Below are 21,180 nucleotides of genomic sequence, written 5' to 3' on the forward strand. Positions count from 1 at the left end.
AGATGACTGGCTGGGATTAGCCTGAGTGAGAAGAGGTGTTTAGGAGGTTATGTAGATCTGGGAGACTAGTGGGGGAAGAGGGGTTAATCAATGTAAGAACCGAGTTGGAGAAGTAGTCATTGAATAGAGTTGTGATGTTGATGGAGGTGTCATTTGTGTTTGAGGGGTGGGGTAGCAGTTTTACCTGATTGTAGAATTTTGTTAATGGCTGCCCAGAATTTCTGTGGGTTTGAGCTGTATTTAGTTTGGGTGTTAAAAAAAAAAAAAAAAAAAAAAAACACACTATTCTTTTTTTTTTTTTTTATCATTCCTTATTTGCTTTTTTTTGCTTTATTTCTTAGTTCAAGAAATAATTGTCTATTTCAGTTAGTTTTAGTATTATATCAGGTGTCCCAGGCCTTGTCTCTTTCTTTTAGAAGTAGACAAGTGGTTCTTAATGGTTCTAGGAGGGGCTAGCTGATTAAGTATGTCTAGAAAGGTAGAGTTAAAGTGGTCAACCGCCAAGTCCAATAGAAGGCAAGTGAGTGGGGACCAGAAGCAGTAATATAAAGCTGCCATGAAGTCTTCTGATTTGAAATTTTGTGTTGCGGATTTGTTGGAGGGATTTTTTTATGGGTTTAATGTGTTGTCTTAGCAGAAAGGTGGGGAGGTGATCACTTTAGAGAGTGTTGAGTAGAGTGCCAAATTGTTGGGCTGAGGAAGGACGGTTAGTGAAGATCCAATCAAGTATGGACTCTTTGTTTGTAGATTTATCTATACGGGTGGGGCTTTGTATCAGTTGCCTGAAATCATAGAGATTAATATGTTTGGAGGGTAGGGGTGAGTTAAAGGACCACCGGTCTAGATTAAAGTCCCCTAGGATTAGTGTTTCTTGTTGGAGGGATTGGGATACCTAGTGGAATATGGCTTCAAGTGTATTAGTATTGTCCCCTGGTGTGTGTGTCTGTGTGTGTCCCTAGTAGGTTTAGATGTTTTAGTTGGTTAATTATCACCTTGGTAAAAAGGGTCTCTGCATTCTGAAATTTAAGGATGCCCATGTTAATAATGTCAATGGTGAGGTTATTTTTGAAGAGAAGGGCAACACCGACTCCTCTCTTATGTAATCTATCTGTCCTAAGTATATTGTACCCAGGTGGAAGTATTTTCTTATCTTTGTTGTGTGGCTTGAGCCATGTTTCTGTAAGGAGTACCAAGTCTGGCGTGTATAGTGAAACAGTAGCATGGAGTTCATCTAGTTTGTTCAGCATACTTCTAATGTTAATGCTGAGTACTAGTAGGCCTGCTTGTTTTCTTATGGAGGTTAGGTAATGTGTGCTTGGAATTGAAGTGGATGGGGGGTTAGTGGGGGGGCCTGGATTTGGATGGATATCTCCACTCGGTATCAGTTGAGATGTTAGGTTAGCAAGAGTCACGAGGTATTTGGAAATAAGTAGGTTGTACTGTAAACTGGAATGACCTTTAGAGCAGTAGTGGTAGATTTTAAATGAGGCTAGATCTGGCATGGAATGACTGAATATGGCAGGTGTATTCAGAGTGAGGTACTAGGTAGTTAGGTTTGATGGGAGACAGAGTAAAGATTCAGGCTGAGGGAATGAATGTAAGAGGTAAATATGGTTGCTATGGGGAGGGATATTATGAGTGTGGTTAATAGGAAATATATGATTTACTGAGATAGGAGTACATTTGGATTAGTGTTAGTGGCTGTTGTAGGGAGTAGGAAGCTTAGCTGTGAGTTAGAGGTGTTCAAGTTTGCTGCTAGATAGAAGGGAAGTATGTTACCCTTTTTGTATAAAATTGATAGTGATTATTCGGTAGATGGTGTGATAGTTACTTAGGGGCTGCAGGCAAAAGGGTGTGCAGAAGGGATGAATTAGCTTGTTAGTGTTTGATTGTATGGGATGGCAGAAGGGGGCGTGTTAATAAATGGAATTGTGATTGATGGGGATGATTGTAAGAGTGGCACTGGTTATCGTTTCGATCCTGGGATGTGAATGGTTGATGTAAGGAGATGCAGGTGTGGTGTTAAGAGTACTTGGCTATAAATTAAGTCAAAGAGGGCATGGATGGGAATGGACGTAGGGTAGGGGAGTGGAGTGAGCCTGAGCATACAGAGCAGGTAGGACCCTGTTGCTACAATTATCTATGGGGGGGGGCAACAACAATCAGCAAGTCTTTTGGGAGTTAAGTCTTTGCTATAGAGTGTTATTCAAACAGACTCTATACAGGATTTAGTAATTTATGCAGGGAGGTCTGCTGTTAAAGAGGTTAGGGCTAATACTATTATTGCTGAGTCTCTTTTAACATGGACCTATGTTATCTGCACAGGTACTGAAAAGAAATGCGGGTGTGGGGAAGTTAGCAGCTAAACACAGAGATGTGCTTCAGCACCACTGTTTAGGTAGCTGTAGGGGCTAGGTGTACTGCTAGTAACCCATTCACTAGTTAAAACAAAATATACAGATTGGAACTGGGCTGTTCCGGGGATGTGCTGCGGTATACCACGGGGCATTAGCAGTTACAGCTTTGTCTAAACCATTTAACAAAGACGTTAACATACATCAACTCTTTAAATTCTGTGGCAGTGCAAGAATCTTAGCTTATCCAGAGGGCTGGAAGTAGTTTCTGTAGGCTGATTGTGTAGATTACTCTGTGGCTGGGCAGACGCGCTATTTACACCTAGAACGAAAGGGAGAGTGGAAGACAATTAGTTATGTACTTACCATAACACTAGATGTATGTAGTCCATCTCGCCATATATTCTTCACCTGTGGGTTCAGAGCAGACAGTCGGCTCCAACTTGGCCTATATACTAGCTCGAAAGTCTTTGATTGGCTGGCTAAGATGGTATCCCACAATACCATGCTCCACATCCCCAGATCTAGTTTGCTGCTAACAAAAGCCATTTGTGCAATGCACACACACACACACACACACACACACACACACACACACACACACACACACACACACACAGATCCACAGCCAAGAAGATAAGGTCCAACAAGTTGGCTAAAGGGACTAATACCAGGGTTATCAAAGGAGATCCTCCAAATTCTCCAGGTAGGGGGACGGTGGGTGGGTAATGAAGAATATATGGCGAGATGGACTACATACATCTAGTGTTATGGTAAGTACATAACTAATTGATGTTATGTAGTCCTATCTCGCCATTATTCTTCACCTGTGGGACAGCGTCCCTAGCACCTATATCCTGGGTGGCTCAATGAAAGATACTCCTGAGCACAGTGGAGCCAAAGGAAGACCTGCCCCTGGACACCACATCCAATTTGTAATGGGACACAAAGGTATGAGGAGAAGCCCATGTTGCAGCTGCGCATATATCATCCAAGGATAGTCTGGTTTGAAATGCTGTAGACGTTGACACTGCTCTTGTAGTATGTGCTCTGACTGGAAAGGGTATGTTTCTGCCTCTTGTCTGGTAAATAAAGGAGATGCAACTGGATAGCCATCTAGAAATGGTTAGTTTGGACACCGCTGATCCTAAGCGGTTGTCTGAGAATGAAATGAAAAGTTGATCTGATTTCCTCCATTCTTTAGTCCTGTGTAGATAAAAGCGGAGTTGCCTATGAACGTCCAACGTATGAAACTCATACTCCGCCTTGTCAGAGAAATTGGGAAAGAATACTGGCAGTTCGATGGATTGATTAATATTAGACAGTGGCACTACTTTGGGAAGAAAGGTAGGGTTCGGCCTGAGGGAGACCCTGTCTTTATGAAAAACCAGGTAAGGGGGCTTAGCTGACAAGGCCTGAAGCTCTGAAACCCTCCTGGCAGAAGTAATGGCTATTAGAAAGGCCGATTTCCATGTCAGAAATTTCAAATCGCAGGAAGCAGCAGGCTCAAAGGGTGCAAGAGTGAGCGCCTGCAGAACAATATATTATATATACACACACATACACATACATACACCCTGGGGTATGTGGTGAAGCCAAAGGAGTAGTGTGCCTTTCATGAAGGCTTTACACAGTCTGTGCGCCATTAAGCTGGGTTCATGAGCCACATGATAATTAGAGATGGCCGCTAGTTGAACTTTTATGGTGGCTGGGGCTGACCCTTGGTAGAATAGTTGAGACAGGAATTCTAGCACAGTGTTGATGGGAGCCATGTAGGGGTCAATATTTTTAGACTGTGCCCATATCGAGAACCTTTTCCACTTACTGGAATAGATCTTCCCAGTGGCTGGTTTGTGAGAGGATGAAAGGATATGTATTACATTTGGAGAAAAATCGTGATACCCGACTATGGTCAGAAGTGGAGTAGCTAGGCGGTCAGCCGGAGGGTCTCTAGGGAGGGGTGGAGCTGTCCCGACATGTGTGTCAGTAAGTCCGGACGAGTGTCCAGAGTCCAAGGAGGCTCCACTGCAAACTGTTGGAGAAAGGGGAACCATACCTGTCGAGCTAGTATGGAGCGATCAGAATCAATCTGCTTCCCAGAGATAGTGCTTTCTGAATCACCTTCGAGATGAGGGGAAACGGAGGGAAAGCATATAGCAGACCCAAGGGCCAAATGTGTGCAAGAGCATCCCTTGGATATCCCCCCAATGGAGGTATCAGTGAGAAGAATGCATGGCATTTTGCATTGAGAGGGCTGGCAAATAGGTCGCAGCAAGGCTGACCCTATTCGTTGAATATGCTATCCGCCACCTGGCAGTTCAGGGACCACTCGTAGGGCAGAAGGATAGCCCTGCTTAACTTGTCCGCAATCACATTGGTTTTCCCCAGAATGTGCATTGCTATCAAGGTCCTGTGGGAAGCTATCGCCCAATTCCACACTCTCATAGCCTCCCTGCATAGTGGATATGATCGGGTTCCCCCTTGTTTGTTGAGATACCACACTACGGACATGTTGTCCGAGTGTATCACAATCGTCCCGGTCGGGAGGACATGTTGTAGCGCCTGCAACGCTAGGAGCACTGCCCTCATCTCCAGGACATTTATGTGCAAATTCATCTCGTGTTCCTGCCACGTACCTTGGACCAACCTGCGGAGATAATGCCCCCCCCACCCTATCCGGGAGGCATCCGTGGTCACTGTGGCTACCGGGTCGGGTGAAGAAAACGGTTTCCCTACTACTAGGTTGTCGGCGCACAGCCACCAACTCAGATCCCATCTGCATATGTTTGTGATCAAGATGGGATGAGATAGAGGCAAACTTTGAAAGGACCACTGGGCGAACAGGAGCCACTGTAATATGCGCATGTGCAGCCTCGCTAAAGGAACTGTCATGATAGTGGATGCCATCGTGCCTAGTAGCTGCAGCACTAGCCTTGCCTTTACGCGTGTCAAAGGTATCATCTTCTGAACCTGCCCTTGTAACCTCTTGATCCTTTCCATGGGCAGAAACGCTTAGTATCCAACTCTGTTCCTATAAATAAGACATGCTGTGAGGGTAGCAAGACAGATTTTTTCCAGTTTATTGTGATGCCTAGCTGATGGCAAATGCTGATGGTATAGTTTCTGTTTTGACAAAGTAGATGCTTGGTGGGGGCGGCTAGGAGCCAGTCGTCCAGGTAAGGAAACACCTGGAATCCTAGACGCCTCAAGTGAGCCGTCACCACTGCCATGCATTTGGTGAACACACTGGGGGCTGTGGTGAGACCAAAGGGCAGGGCTCAAAACTGGAAGTGTCTGGCTCCCAGCCGGAAGCGTAGATGACACCGGGATGCTTTGTCCATTTTTATGTGGTAATAGGCATCCTTCAGGTCGATGGAGCACATCCATACTTCCTTTGCCAACAGAGGAAGAATTGATTGTAGCGTGACCATTCGGAACTTGGACTTGCGAACATAATGGTTTAGTCGGCTGAGATCCAGAATGGGTGTCAGGTCCCCCGTGCTTTTCGGCACCAAAAGGAATCTTGAGTAGGTCCCTAATCCGATCTGGTCTGGGGGGACTAGCTGGATGACTCCTTTTTCTAGCAGCTGAGAGACCTCTGATGCTGCTTGGTCCCTTTGACCGGGTGGTGGGTCTGGGATCCTTTTGGGGGTAGGGGGGGAAGGAGTGAAATGGAATGGTGTAACCTCCGGCGATTATCCCTAAAACCCATCTGTCCTGGGTTATTCTTGCCCAGGCTTCCGGATAATGGGAAATCCGACCCCCGACTGGCTCCGGAGAAGCGCAGCCGGGCACACCCTCAAGAGTGAGAGTATGGGGAGCTGCGGAAAGAATCCCGGTCCCCCGAGTTGTGGGGGCCCCTCTGCCTCTGGGGCGGCGTCTTCCAGAGTATGACCCCCCCTCTGCCTCGAGGGGGGGGGTCTCACCTTGTGCATCAGGAAACAACCTCTGTGATTTTCTGAACCACATCTTCCCCCCCCCCCACTGAGCCTTGGGATAAGGTCTGGAGGGTAGGGAAAAACAGACTCCCATGGCAGACAAGGTCTTACCCTCTTGTTCGCACCTGGTGAGTGTGTCTTTTACTTTGGTCCCAAACAAGGAGGAACCGTCGAAAGGGGCATCAGTAAAGGAAGACTTAAAGGCCTCAGCAAAGTGACACAGGCGTAGCCAGGCCTGCCTCCTGAGGGCCACTCCTGAACTGGCCGCCCTACTCGCTCCCTCGGCCGCGTACGAGATTAGTCGCATGGACGAGTTCGCAAAAGAATTAAGGGTGGAAAGCTGAGCGTTGACTGTTTGAGCCACCGTCTCAGGAACATTACCCCTGAGAGTATCTCCTACCTCCTTAAGGAGATCTCTTTGGAGCCGCGTGAAATGAGTCAAGTAATTCAGCGACCGCAGGGTAAAGGTCGCTGAAGAAAGGGTACGCTTCCCATAGCGGTCCATCATCCTGGACTCCTTGTTCGGGGAATGAACCGTAGAGGAAGATTCCGCAACTTCCTTCTGTGTGGCGGCCGCCACCACCATAGCATCTACTGGGGTTCCTTTTGTCAGAAATTCCTTCCCTTGGGGGGCAGACAAGAATTTGTTCGGCCGTCGAGGGACAGGCTCCACTGAGTCAGGGGTCTCCCACACCCTTCGACAAATTAAGTCTAGGAGCTCATCGAAGGGTGGAGATACCCAAAAGGCGGAAAGCTGGGCGCCAAAGGCCTTAAGGAATACTGACTCCTCCTCAGAGGGGTTTTTGGAAGGCCAGTCTCCTCTTTGTTTCAAAATCTCCAGTATTTCGGAGAACGAAACATCCTCAGAGGAAGACCCCTCCGACTCCTCGAGGTCAGTATCTGAAGTGAGGGACTCGTCTTGGGAGTCTATATGCTTCCTCTTACAAGATTTCTTTCTGGGGGGTTCCTCAGGCACAGAGTCTGAGGGTTCCTCAGAAAGAGAGGGACCACTCATGGGGGTGTCCTTGGGCCTTTGCGCCCTGCTGTCCAATGATAGAGGAGTGTCAGAAGCTCTCGCCAGTGCAGTAGGGGATGGGAGAACCGATCCGAGGGAGGTAGCTGAACCAGCCAGCGTGCCCCGCATTGCCTCGAAGGCGGGGCCCCCTGAGTCTGAGGACCGACCGCCCTCTAGGGCCATGACCAGGGCCGGAGTCCCCCCTGCCGACGCGCCCAGAGGATGGCTCGGCACCGACCTGTGCTCCGAGTCACCCCCCTCGGCGCCGACAGAACAGACTCAAGTCCCGGACCCTGTGGACGGAGCCGACAGGGTCAGAGCCGAAGTCGGTACCGAGAATCCCAGTTGGGGTATCGGAGCCGACACAGGAACATCCCTCGGAAGACAACGATGCGCTCGGAGGAGGAATAGCAGGTACTACTAACAGGGCTGACTCCGGAACAGACTGGGTCGGAGCCGAGAAGAGTTTAGCCAACACTGGCGATTCCAGGAGCCGCTGCACCACCCTATCCACGTCCAGATCTGAAAGCCTGGAGGATTTGGAGGAAACCGATGGAGAAGCAGACCTCTTATCTGGAGAGACATGTCTTAAACTTGGAGACCGGCTCTGAATCGGTTCCAAAATTATCGGAGCGGTTGAAGGTTCAGTCAAAACAGTGACTTCCTGCGGCTCCGAGATTGGTGGAGCCGAGGAAGCAGATTCCACAACCAAAATCTTAGAGGACGGCTCCGAGATGGAGCCAGTGATCTCTTTTTGGACTTAGAAGCTTTAGACTTCGACTTGGAGCTGGGATTCGAAGCTAACTTTTCCTCGAAGGATGGTTTTAATAGACCCTTTAGTATCAACTTATTTTTCCTTTCCTGGAGCACCCGAGGACTAAAGGAGTGACAAAAACTGCAAGACTCCTGAAGGTGGATGGCTCCAAGACAATAAACATAGACAGAATGTCCGTCTGTAATAGACATTTTATATGCACATTTCGAACACTTTTTAAATCCGGAAGGCTTGTGTTCTTTTTGCTCTTTAGACATGATAGAACTAAACACAGAACTTTCTCGTAACCGAGAAGAAGAGGTGGGAAGCGAGCGCCTACTATAATAGACTGTCACTGACTAGACACAATGATAAGAGACCTCTAATTAAAACGGTCTCCACACAAGAGAACAACAACAAAGTCTGACGAACAAACACAAGGGAGGACTAGGTCCTCTAACTCAAACGGGCCTAGCTCGAGGAAAGGGATACCACAAAAATGCACAAGCACACACTAGAGAACCAGAAATGCCAGCAATCGCTCTCACACAAAATCTAATTAAACATCAAACAATATCAGGTGATTTCTCAAGAAATTTTCCAAGAAAATTAGTTTTCAAAAGGTACTTAGCCAAGCCAAATTGAGACCACGTCCGAGCTCTACAAGTGGCAAATGAGATCTGGGGATGTGGAGCATGGTATTGTGGGATACCATCTTAGCCAGCCAATCAAAGACTTTCGAGCTAGTATATAGGCCGAGTCAGAGCCGACTGTCGGCTCCGAACCCACAGGTGAAGAATAATGGCGAGATAGGACTACATAACATTGTTCATTAAGCATGTAGCTTGCAATCAGTACACAAGTTAAGTTGTATAGTTACTATCTATATTTATCTACTATACTAGGAAGAGAAGTAAGAGTGAGAGAGAGGAATTTAGTTTAGTGCATACAAGTTCAATTCAACAGAGGGGGAAGAATTAAGCAGATTGTTTAGACTACACTTGAGAATTTAATCTTAGTGTCAGGAAGAGCACTACAAAAGAGAGGGGCAAGGTTAACTTACGGATTATAAAATAGGTTAACAAGGGAAACATGAGCAAGGTTGAATAAGTTAGAAACAGTGTTGCAACTACTGCATAAAATTGCCAATCAAAGAATACATCAGTTATTTTAAAAACAATTCAATATTGCATGAATTAACAATCCTAAACAATAGTCTGCACGCAGACAGTGCTGGATATCAACTTAATTCTACCTGCCTTATTTAAATCACACAATAGAATGTACTCAGTCTGTGTCCACTATCAACATGGTTACTCGTACTGCAGTTAGTGTAGACTCACTAATAATAAGAATAACCACCTTTTGATATCAGTTAACGTACAGCAAAATTAAATACCTAGTCTGCAGCAGAATCCATCTGAATAAAATAACTAACAGCAGACCTTTATTGGTCTAGATGCAGGTATGAGGTTAGCAGACAAACATCTGCAATAGTTGCATGCAGAATGGAAACACTGTATGAATTCTCACACATCTTCTTGGGAGAAGCAGTTCCTGTCTTTACTTTACTAAATGCAATCCCTATCAGAGTTCATTCAGAATATATCAATGATAAATGCTGAGCTGCCACTCCCTATGTAAAATTGTTTTATATAGTACATTAAACTAGAAATCCAAATTAGTAAAAATCCAATGCAAGCATAATTCTTAATTCAAAAATAAGACTTATGCAAATGCAGGCTAAGTTAGGAACATTTTCCAAGAAAAACAGATTGCCATAAATATTTTGTTTACACAGTGTTAGGCAGAATTAGGAAAAAAAGTGCTTTTACGCAGCGATAGAAGAAATTTGGATGAAAAACAGGTTTTTGGGTAACAGGATAGGGAATCTCATAGCTTCTTACCAAAGCTGGAAAATGTCTTTACATAGTCTCATATTCTGAGGAAGTTTTGGACGAAAACATACTGCTCATTATCAGCGTTAGTTTGTTCTATTCACTGGTTTGCTGTGCTTTGTGAATAAAGTTATAGAGCGTAAACAGCTGTCCGAGTGATTGCTTTTGGTTTAATAGTCATTGCTTTAGCACTCTCCTTGAAGTGGTCTTTACATTAGTGACAAGTTCAAAGTCTGATGAAGCAAGACTACTAAACTGTAGACTCAGAATAAACTGCAGAAAGTGGCCAATGACTAGAAACTGGCAAGAGATAGACAGAAAGGAGAAGCAGAAGTTATTAAAGAAAAACAAAAGGAGGAAGCTGGGCCTTAAGAGCGTGTACATAAATAAATATGTTCCATCAGCTGTAGAACAGTCATGTCTGTCTCCTTAACATTTAGTGCAATTATATGCAGCATACAATACCTTCATGAACTACAATCCAAACTAAATTTATCATCTGAAACTAATGTAGATTTCAGATATCCTCCCCAGAATCCAAAATATTTAACAGATATTGTGACTTTCTACCACTTATCCAAATCCATAAACCAAACACACGGCTTGCTACTGCTCTCCAGAGTTGCACACCTTGAAGCCAGTTTGTGCTATCATTTGTACAACACAGTAACTGTAACACAGTCTCTGAAAATGGGGAGAACTCCATCCACTTGCAAACTACTAGCCCTGTGGAAGTTGAATGGTTGGCAAAATACAAACTGTGAGAATGATGGTTTGTTGATGTCACTAACATTCCAAAGTCATTGCATTCCCTTTTCCCAAGATACGGTAACCCCAGAGTTACTTATTACTAAGGTTAGGGATGCAGATGTTGTCCACTTTATGAGCCGATAATCTGAAATGAAAGCTCACAAAAGTGTTCTTTTGAACATTCTGTTTCACAGCTTCAGGATTCACAGCGTTAACTTTTTGAAAGACTGTTCAACTTATATCCACTAACAATAATTCCTGACACTTCACAGTATCACCGCTTCTTCCAAAAATTTTATGTAAAAAGGGGGATGGGACTTTGTGATGGCCACATTATGAAAATCCCTTATTTTATTAATTCTTCAAGATTCCACTGGCTTTGCTTCGTACAAAATTATTTTGCAGTTTTAAAATGCACTTTTTCCATACTCATTCACTCTATTTTGTACTCTTAACTCACAACGATTGCATCATGAGATTTTTGACAAAAATCGAGTTACAACCACACATTTCAAATGTTTATATCTGTGATGGCATTAAGGGTTACCAAAGAAATGTAAATGGCAAACTGTTCAGCACAAATAAATCTTTACCGTGGTAGTGTTCTTAGATTCTCGGTCTTAAACTAGATTTTACAAGCCATAAAAAAACACAGGGAATATTAATTGTGAAATATTCTGTAAACAATGTACAATATCTCAGTATTCAGTCAAGTTACACACATTGTCAGCAGCATTTTGCTCATCCATCTGTAGCTTTTATAGAAGGATAAACAGTTATGTCAGTGTTACTTGGTTGTTGAGATACTTAGAAAATAAGAAAAAACTGACTAACAATATAAATAAATACTATATTAAAATTAATATGTTAGATGTGGTAAGAATGCTCATGACAACTGTGGTCGTGGTGTTGAACATGAACCAAGTGGGCCTGGCCACCTGAATGGGAACTGGAATTTTGTAACTAATTTATATAGACCACATAAAAGTGAGGAGAAAGGCTTTTTATAGGGCTAAATATGATATTATAAAGATGAAGTTAAAGGCATGGGATGGGACGCAATTAATGTGTCAAGTGATTGCCGAGTTGGCATGGAAAATATTTTATGAAACAAATAACAGACTATCATATTCCAATAGCATGAAACAAACCAGTTACTGGCTCCCTGGTGAAAAAGGGAAAATAGATAAGGTATATAGAAGTAAACCTTTGCAGGAAGCAAAAATATCTCCTGGTAGGGGGAATAAGGAATGGTCAACGGAAGCTAGACAGGAGTTTAGGAAAGTTATGAGATATTGCAGATGTAAAAATTAACCGAGTTTGGTTGGCCACATTCCTAATAATAAAAAGGCATTTTAGGAACATAAACAGTCTTATAGAAAAGAATGATAGACTTTTGTAAAATCTTGTACTCAACGGGTACCGGATTTGTGACCCAAATGTATTAGTGAAGGTTTTTTTTTTTTTTTTGAATAAAATTATTTACTCTGGGTTTGCGGGAAAACGTGATGCTGAGAATGAATTTACTTTGGGTTATATAAGCCCTATATGCCGTATATTGACACTTGATCAAGTTGAGAAGGCATGTAAAATAATAAAAGAGAATTTAGCAGTCGGTCCAAATGGAATAAATGGCTACTTTTTAGTTACTATAACGGAGAGTATCACTCCATACTTATTACAGTTGTTTCACAACTCACAAACTGGTTATGTTCCTGTTCCTTTTAAGGATGCTTTGGCGACTCCCATCCCTAAAAGGAGATTCAAAAGATGTAGAAAAATGTTAGGCATATTAGTTTCAGTTGCATTTTGGGGAAATGCTACGAGAGAATTATAATAAAATGTATAACTGATCATATGAAACTATTGATGAAAATGTAGCAACATATCCAGCAATAGCATAGGACATTATTGATGGATATGTACTAACATGGTTTTGTTAAGGATCAGTCTTGTATAACAAATTTATTTTTTATCAAAATGTATGCATATCTCTGGTTGCTGGTTTGATAGTCGATTTTTTTTTTTGATTCAAGTACATACTTTGATCCTTTGATCCTAATACTGCGGTGGTGGTGCTGCAGTAGCATTGTCGCCTCACAGTAAGACGTTGTCCTGTTCAATTCTCAGCTAAAGCGTCTTCTGTGTGGAGACATGCGTGAATGGGTGTATCTTCGTTGAAGGTTGTGCATCAGAGCTGGCAACTCGGCATGTAAAAATCTACTGCCAATCATTAGCGGACCGGAGTTCCGCTGTGGCGACCCCTAACCGGAAAAAGCCGAAAGACACAACAACACAACAAGTACAGACTTTGATCCTGTTCAAAATTAGAGGATTTTGGTACTACAGACTGGAGTATAAAGTTAACAGTTTTGTGAAGAGATGGGTAAGGAATTGCTTATGTAAAAGAGTTTGTTAGGTTAAGATTGGGAATATTATTTCAAAGGAGTGTGTCAGGTTAAGATTGGGAATATTTCAAAGGAGAAAGAAATTAGCTGCGGTGTTCTGCAGGGTGCAAAGCTTGGTCCAGTACTGTTTACTATTGTTATGTCTAGTTTTCCTATGGTAGATAATGTTTGGGTTTATAAAAACATTCTGATGATTTAAAACTTGATTGGTTATAACTACTATTAATGGAGAGCAATGCACCCAAGCATTTCTAGACAGACTTGACAGTTAGGCGATGGAGAATGTTATACAATTTACTGTTAAAGTTATGCACTTTGATGTCAACAGTCACTGCTATCCTTATGCTATGAAAGGTATATATTTTTAGAGGAAGTTAATATAATTAAGGACTTGGGTGTTAATTTTGATGACAAGTTCAATTTTGAGACCTATCAAGTATTATTAGACAATGTTACTATCAAATGGGTAATAAGAACCCTAGCAAGCAGGGATACAATAGTTCTGCTGTCTATTTATAAAGCTATTGTCTGACCTATTATGGAGTACGGGGCTGTAGTTTGTTCTTACAGTAGTACTCAACTGTGGAGGTTGGAGAGGGTTCAAAAATTTTTGACAAGACAAATTAAAGGTGTGAGAGTGCAAGATTATGCTAACAGTCTGGAAACTCTGTCTCTTTATATCCAAAGTTATAGGTTTAGGTGGAGAACTGATAATACACAAATGTATTTGTAATCAATTATTTGGTACTAGTGTATTCATAATGAATTATTTGGTACTAGTGTTAGAATCAATGCAATGGGCATATTTTGAAAAGTAGAAATAACAACTTGTTGGTCAATGTTGCTTCTTATAGGACTAATTTAATGGGTAATTAATTTCACTGAACACAGTAAAGCCAGTCATTAGAATCGGAAAATAAACTACATTGTGTAGAATCACCATCCTTGCTTAAAATGAGACCAACTTTCCAAAAACAAAGGAAAATTAGCACTTTCGTCCCACATGTATCAAAGGACTTCTTCAGAGTTAACACACACTGCATGACATCAGAGTTAACACACACTGCATGACATCACTTCACTATATAAACTAAACATCAATTAATCAATTAAACCACCTAGCAATTAATTGATTTTTACTTTATTTTAAAATTATGAGAAACATAATAAATTAATTTAAAAACAAATTAAATTTGCTTTGAATTAAAAAAAAAACTTGCTATAGAAATACCTTCATTAATTCCTATTTTTTGTGGCATTCAAACATATTTGCCACAAAAACTATCTAACCTCCAGTAAATTATCATAATCACACCCCCCTGTGGTCATCCTATCTGTAATAAAAAAAGATAAACTTAAGATCTACAAGTTAGTGAGTGTCTAAATAAGGCATTGTTAGCCTTACATTTTTCAGTATCATATGCATGTTCATGAATTCTATCCTTTAATTTTCTTGTGGTCTTACCCACATAATATGCAGCACATGACGTACAAGCAGCAATGTATATCACTCTGCAGATGTTACAAGTACATCTCCCCAAACATCTTAAACCTCCTTCCGCTCCTTTTACCATAATGTAAAGACTATCATTTATATATTTACAACTTCCACACCTAATCTTTCTAGAAATTAAACTACTTTTGACTTCTGCGTTGACATTTTTCAAATAGTTCTTAATGTTCCTGCTCCTACTGTAAACTGTGGCAGGTTTATTGCCCAAAAAGTTTATTTCTTCAATGAACACTACTTCCAAACAGCTCTTCATTATTTTACAACCTTCTGAGGCAACATAGTTAAACAGAATTATCATAGCCCCATTATTATTAACAAGTGGGGTGTTTAATGTCTCACAAATGGCCTCACAATCAGAAGAATGTAAATCTTTATCTGCCATGACAATCATGTGGGCCTTATCAAGTATAGGAGCATATTTATCTTTTCTTCCAATTATAATTGTCAAATAATCTTTAACATTTAAGCAGCACTAGTCAGAGGTCAAACAGTACAGTTATGTTGCCCATCATGTAAGTTTTACGATATTATGTTTGAGCAACTTGTATGTAGCACAGTCTTGAAATTATGAAATGTAAATGTGAGCAGGCTACGTTAGAAGCTAAGAGGAGTGTCAGCAGGATGACACTACAGTTGCACCTGGGAGGCGTCACTTAGCTGTAATGAGTTTAATCAATTAAGGTAGAAATGAAACTGGTTCAAAAATCTATACAGTTTGCTAAACACCACAACTTGAATGTTTGTCCTTCATTTTGTTGGTTTTTCAGAAATAGTTTCCTAAAAGCCCCTCACATATGTTATACTGACTCACAAATCATATCTCACCCGCTCAATTTTTACTTTATACTTACACACTGGAAATTAAAATATTTGAAAACATGTGTTCACTAGTGAATATGAATATATTATCACTCTTCTAAATTTCCTCAAAGTAAAACTGTACAAATTTATAGTCAAGTTATATTTGCTAAAACATTTTTCACCCCCTTAATGTATCTTGTCACACTCCATCAAAAAGCTTTTATTCTTTTCTGTTATTTTTATCAAAGATGGGGTCCTTCAAGAGACTGAATATTCCTACTCTTTACTGTATTGGTACTGACTGCATTCACATTTTCATTTGTCAAATCTTAAAATGACTCCTAGTGTTTTTACCAGTTTTATTGCATAATGACTAAAAATATGTTTAGTGAGCTTAGTCTGTTATCTAAAGTATTCCCTAATCTTCACATCAGTTAGTTTTCTTCTTTTTTTTTCAAAAGTGACCTTTTTAAAACTCTGTTATACCCAGATGATGACTTTCTTCTGTCCATATTTGAATTTTTGCCCAGCCGTGATAGGAAATTCACCATTTTTTTGCTATTAAATTACCCACCCTTACACTGTCTACATAATTTGTGCTTACTTATGTTGTCCTGCCCTGAAAAACATAATCAAACCTTCCAACCCCATTAGAACCCTCGGGTCCGAAGATAAAAAACGCTTCTTACCATCTCCAAAGCCTCTAAAATTCATGGACAGAGCCTATACTCTCACAGTGTAGCCAAAGCATAGAACTCACTTCCACTATCGGCCAGAAGTATTTCTGATCTAGTGGCATTTAAAAAAATCCCTAAAGCAGCATCTTAACAACTCTTAGATGTGCTTGTGCTCTACTCTTGGCTGATATGCATGCTCTCCCTCCCCCCAACTATATACTCTACACTTGAAAATGCAAAATATATACTCTACATTCCAAAATTTCGCTTGGACTCATCCTTCAAAATAACCTCACCCTACCTAACATTAACTAATTGTCCCCTAACATTCCTCAACTAATAAGCCACCTTCCATTTCCTAAATTTACCCTTGCTGTATCGCTATAATATGATCTCCCTATAAAATAATGTACAACAACCATACCTACTGACTACATCTTAAGAATCCTTCAAATGCATTACTACATGTATACATGATTTGCTTCCTCTGCTAATACTTAATGTGCAACAATTACAACTACTCACTATATCAAACATCCTTCAACAGATTATACCAATAACCTAAAACCAGATTGTATATTATGTATTATACATATACGTTTTTGATTTCATCTGATAACATCTAAATACTGATTTTTTTTTCTCTTTTCCTATAACTGCAAAAAATTCATGATGTGTTCTGTTTGCACTGTTGGAGCTTTTCTTCCCAGGCCTCCACTGAAAACGGGTTCTTCAGACCCAGATAGATCATCCCAGTAAAGAAATGTAAAATAAGTAAATAAATAAACAAGTATACACAAGTTGTGCAACAACAGGCACAAATATAGATTCCTAAAAGATACATTTTGTGTATTTTTCTTTTTTTTTGTTTCTTTCTTAATTTTTATCCTCCATGATTTGCCAAATACCCACATTTCCAAATCAAAAATGTTGAAATGTCCATTTTGATTAAAATATTATTACCAATGTTATAAAATTGCTGGCTAAGTAGACTGCAATAAACTAGAAAAAAAAGTTCTTCTGACCTTCTAAGGTTACTATAAAAATGCTTGGTACATGTTATTTACCTTTCTGTTATGTGACCATGTTGGGTGATAGCATTACATCACATCTGCTACATTTCTCTTTAATGTGTTTTGGAACAATATTCACGACAGAGATAAGCCTATAAATTGAGTGTGCCATTTTTATCATTTCTGCATATGGTGATTGCCACAGTTTAGTAATGTACCTATTCTTCAGTCTCTGCAATGGCTCAATGTTCAGCATAAAATCACTTTTAAAAGGTTTTGTGCTTGGCGTTTAAAGCCCTATCTGACCAGGGTCATGCCTATATAATACGTTTCTAATGTCTTGCCATTCTTCACAGTATCTCTGTTCAACAACCTCAGGTTTGTTAGCAGTCCTTAGGATTACACTCTCATTCTCTGGATGCAGTTCCTTCTCTTGTCATACATCTGACTTGCAGGATTCGATACCAAGCCAGCATTGTGACTACAACACTACTTTAAGGTATTCTAAGGTCCTTAATTTCTCAACTCACAGTTTATTTGTTTATTGTTATTCACCAGTTTTACTTGTTTTATTATAATATGTCTAGCTGTAGTGGATGGCAAATAAAGCTAAACTGATTTATGAACCATTTCAATTAACTCCAGTGTGTTTGTCTCATTTCATCATAATCCTTTATCTTGCTTATTTGCTTAGTGCCCATTAAGGGCTGTTTTTAGCACTTATAATATGTTCAAAACATAGCTATGATCAGAATTCATAAAGGGTTGTAGCACCTGGAATGTTATAGTGTTTACTTTAGCCTACATATACAATATCTCAGATGTTCTTCCCTCTAGCCAGCCTATTAAATTACAGATTCTATCTTCTTTGACCATGGATAGAATTATTCTTTTAAGAATAAAGATTTTTATGAATTTTCCCTAAGTGATGCCTGAAATATTAAGAAATCATGCAAATATGGGCCATTTTCACTGCTAAATGTTATGATATAACTCACGCACTTTGAATACAAAACAGTATCTTAAATAAAGTCTAATCCAAGTCCATAAAGGCAACATAAAGCTATTCTCTTGTTCTTTGCCTGGTTCAACACAGGCAGACAGAGAAAGAGACAGAGAGAAAAACACTGTAGGTACTCTGGACAGCATCTGGCTAGGTTACCTTTTACAGTCTCAGGCACGATGACCAGCCAGTAACTACCAATGTAAACATACCAGATTAACCCATTTCTGCTTTAATTCACTGGGACCACCACCTCCAATGACATGTACAACAAAATTATTAACAGAGCAACAAAACACTCCAAGCAATCCATCACTGGAATGCATCTGACCCCACTGCACAGCCAGCACTTAAAGTGTTATTTTAACCAGTCAAATATTTTCTGACAACAGAACAATGCGAATAAATGAATACAAACAAAATGTATGCCTTCATTTCAACCATGCTCAAGGTATGTTATTAATGTGCATGTGTAGGGCAGCTGGACAGTACCTGCAGAAGACTATTCTTTAAAAAGTAATAGTCCAAAACGATTACAGTGGATTAAGTGGATAGTACTTTTTTAATTTAAGAAATTGTGAAACTTTATTTTCTTACAACAGAAGCAGCACAACCTAATCTCTGAAGGAAAGGTGTAGATAGGTTATTTTAACTGGTTAAATGATCTACATTGTTCACACGTGATCTCTTTTCAGCCATGGCCCAATCCTCAAATAAAAAAAATATACATTTATGTGTTATGTACTTTATTATACATGTTCAATGTGTACTTTTTGGGAAGAGGTTGGAAGAAACCAGACTAGTCAGAGAAAATCTATACAAACACAGGTAAAACATGCAAGCTCCACTGAGACAATGAAAAGAGGTCAGGAGTGAGCCAGACATATTCCCACTGTACTACCAGCTGTGCACAACAAATGTTTTAAATACCAAATATGAATAAGTTAATTACCAGAATTCTACCCTGACTTATTTCAGATGTGGAAATATATATATTTAGGAAATACAAGGTCCTATTTCTGCCAAACAAGGGGAGCAGCCAGCATCCACAGAGACTTAAGTAACAATCTCAAGAGTGCAACAAATATAAATACTTTTGGATTACTCACTAAAAAGAATTGTGCAAGTGGCATCCATGTACACATATTTTATGAAATTAATGTGCAATCACATGCTAAAATGCATTCAGTCTTGGCGCTGAATATTTACAACATGGTGTAACTCATTTGTATGCTCTGTCCTTCTGAACGGCTCTCACATTTCCCAAAGGATATTGTGAAATCCCCCTTGGATTATTGGGGGGAGGGGGGTCACAGGCCTTCTTACAAGTGTGCCCTTGGTTGCTACAAGTATCCATTGCCTCAGTTTTACATGTAAATTGTGTAGGGGCACAGTTTTCCAATCTGCACAAGTAATTCAACTGCTTTGCTCAAAACTGGGGTAACAGCCAGGCACAGACACAGTCTAGAGACGGATTATCAACACTTAGAAAACAGGCAAAAAAAAAAAAAAAAAGAGAGAGAGAATCTACGTTAGTTAGACTTCTGAAGACTAAGAAGCCTAATTTTGGGTTACCCCCTCCCTTGTTAAACAGGAGAATCCCCATTTGGGCAGGGGTAGCCTGAGAATGGAAAACATCATGAAGTTTTGGTACAAAATATTACCTAACTTTCATTTAATAGTTGCATAAAATAATTAATGTTGCACCTGAAGTGCCCTACTATTACACGAAATACCAACTCTACAAGAGTGGACTTACAAAAGTCCGGTCTTTGACACTCGCTGGGGTCAACTGTCCTGCAGAATTTCACATTTCCATAGAAAAACGTCCCATTCTGGACATCAGAAAAGGTGACAGCCCTAGCCAAACAACGCTGACATTTAAAACTACTTGGTGATTTCCAATTTTGTTACAAAATTGTGACGTTTTCAAGAAACATTCAAGGGTAGCACGGAAGTACTAACCAATCAGGTACTTCCTCGTGGGATAGCAACAACTACTACCCGTGCAAAGCGCTGTTAGTATGCTGTTAAGTATCCCTACACAATTACTAATTTCTGATTTGACAGCACTAGTCCAGTGTTTTGCAGCTTATAAAGCTACGATTTATTTTACCATTGCATGTTAACTTGACACACCCAATAGCTTTGTGGAAACAAGCGCCACTACGAAAGACGAAACAAAATACAATACTAATGTTTGTAAAGCAGACTTGCTGCAAGCCATCGAGAAAGTTACTACCATGTTCAACATCAATGGAAGCACAGAAATCAGAGAAGTTATGAGTGAATTAATGGAAGTCTGACTAAATCTCAGAACAGAATACGACAAAACTGTTAATATGAACAGAAATAATAGTAATTTATTGCATATCGGACCAATAGACGACTGGATGAAAAAATAGGGAAAAAGAATGATATAACTCACCCAGCAACTAAAATGATAACACGTAATGGATCCCCAGCTACTGTAAAGAAAAATAAAGAAAATGCTGGCCCGAAGGCAATGAAAGTACAACCAAAGAATACAGCCGCCCCCATATCAGGGCGAGCCTTTTCAGGTAAAGAAATTCTCCCCTACAAAATAGAAATCGGCATAATAACTTCTCAAGTAAACAAAAGGAATATATAAGCAAAGGCACTTGTTTTGTTCCGGAACCAAAGTAAAAGGTCCTCCGCTCCGCCTATATGCGGAAGGAACGGACTCGATTTCTTCTCATCCGCAAAACCAATTCCCATCTGACTGGTGGCCTGAATGGAACAGTGTGAGCCAATCAAATTACAAGGACAGGTATACCGTTACTACATTGTTGATGCGCAGATTGAGCGGAAGTATTGCACACGCGCTGTATACTTCACTTAAGGGAGTTGTGTTTGGTTAGAGGTAGTTGTTAATTTTTTTGAATTTTCTTGAGGAGACATTAATTGATGGTATAGCTGATCTGATGTATTGGATTGTATCATTTATCTTCTCTGCTGTACAGCTTGTATCAGTCTGAGTGAGAGGTAATATTTTTTGCCATCTGTCTCTTTATTAAATAGTGCTGAGCACCGTT

At 40.5% G+C, this 21,180-nt stretch overlaps 1 protein-coding gene across 2 annotated transcripts in view; it reads right to left on the bottom strand.

Annotated features, from left to right (window-relative positions):
* Positions 1-20,866, bottom strand: part of APH1A (aph-1 homolog A, gamma-secretase subunit) — a 543,117-nt gene extending 522,251 nt beyond the window's left edge. The window contains exon 1 of one of the 2 annotated variants that reach the window (XM_044079916.1): positions 20,553-20,866. In XM_044079916.1, the coding sequence (XP_043935851.1) occupies positions 20,553-20,665 (113 nt within the window). In that variant the 5' untranslated portion in view covers positions 20,666-20,866. The remainder of the gene's footprint in view (positions 1-20,552) is intronic. The other variant, XM_044079915.1, reaches the window with a different exon arrangement.
* Positions 20,867-21,180: the final 314 nt, after the last annotated feature.

The sequence above is a fragment of the Protopterus annectens genome, chromosome 8.part0, assembly GCF_019279795.1.
Source record: "Protopterus annectens isolate FY-2018-M chromosome 8.part0, PAN1.0, whole genome shotgun sequence".
Taxonomy (NCBI): Eukaryota; Metazoa; Chordata; order Ceratodontiformes; family Protopteridae; genus Protopterus; species Protopterus annectens.